The 1,804-nt window shown below is 53.0% G+C and overlaps 1 protein-coding gene across 1 annotated transcript; it reads left to right on the forward strand.

The window, feature by feature from the left end:
- Nucleotides 1-1,232, forward strand: htr1aa (5-hydroxytryptamine (serotonin) receptor 1A a). Its single transcript, XM_087785589.1, has one exon. It carries the CDS (start codon nucleotides 1-3, stop codon nucleotides 1,156-1,158), a length of 1,158 nt encoding a protein of 385 aa, XP_087641715.1. The 3' UTR covers nucleotides 1,159-1,232.
- The last annotated feature ends 572 nt before the right edge of the window (nucleotides 1,233-1,804 follow it).

The raw sequence follows: 1,804 nt of genomic DNA on the forward strand, positions 1-1,804 counted from the left end.
ATGGACTACCTGAGCGACGCCAACGCGTCCTGGGTCCTCCAGGCGCGCAACGGGACCGGGACCCCGGGGCCGCGGCTCAGCTACCAGGTGGTGACGTCGCTGCTCCTGGCTGCGCTCATCCTCTGCTCCACCTTCGGGAACGCGTGCGTGGTGGCCGCCATCGCGCTGGAGAGGTCCCTCCAGAACGTGGCCAACTACCTGATCGGGTCCCTGGCGGTCACGGACCTGATGGTGTCGGTGCTGGTGCTGCCCATGGCGGCCCTGTACCAGGTGCTGAACAAGTGGACCCTGGGTCAGGGGATCTGCGACCTGTTCATCTCGCTGGACGTCCTGTGCTGCACCTCGTCCATCCTGCACCTGTGCGCCATCGCCCTGGACCGCTACTGGGCCATCACGGACCCCATCGACTACGTCAACAAGCGGACCCCCAGGCGAGCCGCGATCCTGATCGGCGTGACGTGGATGGTGGGCTTCCTCATCTCCATCCCGCCCATGCTGGGCTGGAGGAGCGCGGAGGACCGCGCGGACCCGGACGCCTGCCTCATCAGCCAGGACCCGGGCTACACCATCTACTCCACCTTCGGAGCCTTCTACATCCCGCTGGTGCTCATGCTGGTCCTCTACGGGAAGATCTTCAAGGCGGCTCGGTTCCGGATTCGGAAAACGGTGAAGAAGGCGGAGAAGAAGGACCCGGGTTCGGGGTCCGGGCTCCGGTCCAACGGGGAGGCGCGCGGGTCCCCGTGCGTCAACGGCGCCGTCAAGCACCGCGAGGAGGGCGAGTCCCTGGAGGTGATCGAGGTCCTCAGCAGCTCCAAGACCCACCTGCCGCTGCCCAACACGCCGCAGTCCGCGCGCGGCGAGCAGCAGGCGAGCGCGTGCGCCAAGAGGAAGGTGGCGCTGGCGCGCGAGCGCAAGACGGTGAAGACCCTGGGCATCATCATGGGGACCTTCATCTTCTGCTGGCTGCCCTTCTTCATCGTGGCGCTGGTGCTGCCCTTGTGCGCCGAGAGCTGCTTCATGCCGGAGCTGCTGGGCGCCGTCATCAACTGGCTGGGCTACTCCAACTCGCTGCTCAACCCCATCATCTACGCCTACTTCAACAAGGACTTCCAAAGTGCTTTCAAGAAGATCCTCAAGTGCAGGTTCCACCGAGCGTGAAGGTGCTGCAGGGGGGACTGGACTGGACTTCATATCAGGGACTTTGAGACCAGAGGAGAAGAAGCTTCTTGAGACTTTTGGTTCTTCATGAGACTCCATGAGCTTTGTAGCAAATAAAAAGCATCACAAGTTCTCCAAGCTTCGTCTTCAAACAAGGATTTGTTGTTCTTGAACATTTCAAATGATGACACTTTGTTTTTGTTTTGATCGAAATATCGTTAAATGTTAATTAATACATTGAAATTCCAATATTTCCAAGTTATTTAACTTGAAAGTTTATTCAACACATAGAATTCGATCTTTTAATTCCAATAATACAAAAATAAAATGTCTAATTTCAATATTTTTAAATTCGTAGTTTTTTAAAATTCAATTTAAATGTTGGTGTTTTTATAAAATACAAATCCCAACAGAGCACCGAGCTACGTCGTCACATGATCGTCAGCTCGTCACATGATTGGCTGAAAGTTTGATCCAGTAGTTCTGTGCTCTGTTGGTTTAGTCTGGTGACTCTATTATAGCAACATTTATATATTGAATTTTAAAGACTACGAATTAAAATGTATTTAATTTAAAAGACTTTGAATTAAAATATATTGAATTTTAAAGACTAGGAATTAAAATATATTGAATTTTAAAGACTATG

This window comes from Callionymus lyra, chromosome 1 (assembly GCF_982586985.1).
Source record: "Callionymus lyra chromosome 1, fCalLyr1.hap1.1, whole genome shotgun sequence".
Taxonomy (NCBI): Eukaryota; Metazoa; Chordata; class Actinopteri; order Syngnathiformes; family Callionymidae; genus Callionymus; species Callionymus lyra.

Excerpts from the sequence above, each read along its gene's own strand:
- htr1aa (XM_087785589.1), top strand. The coding sequence starts at position 1 with ATGGACTACCTGAGCGACGCCAACGCGTCCTGGGTCCTCCAGGCGCGC.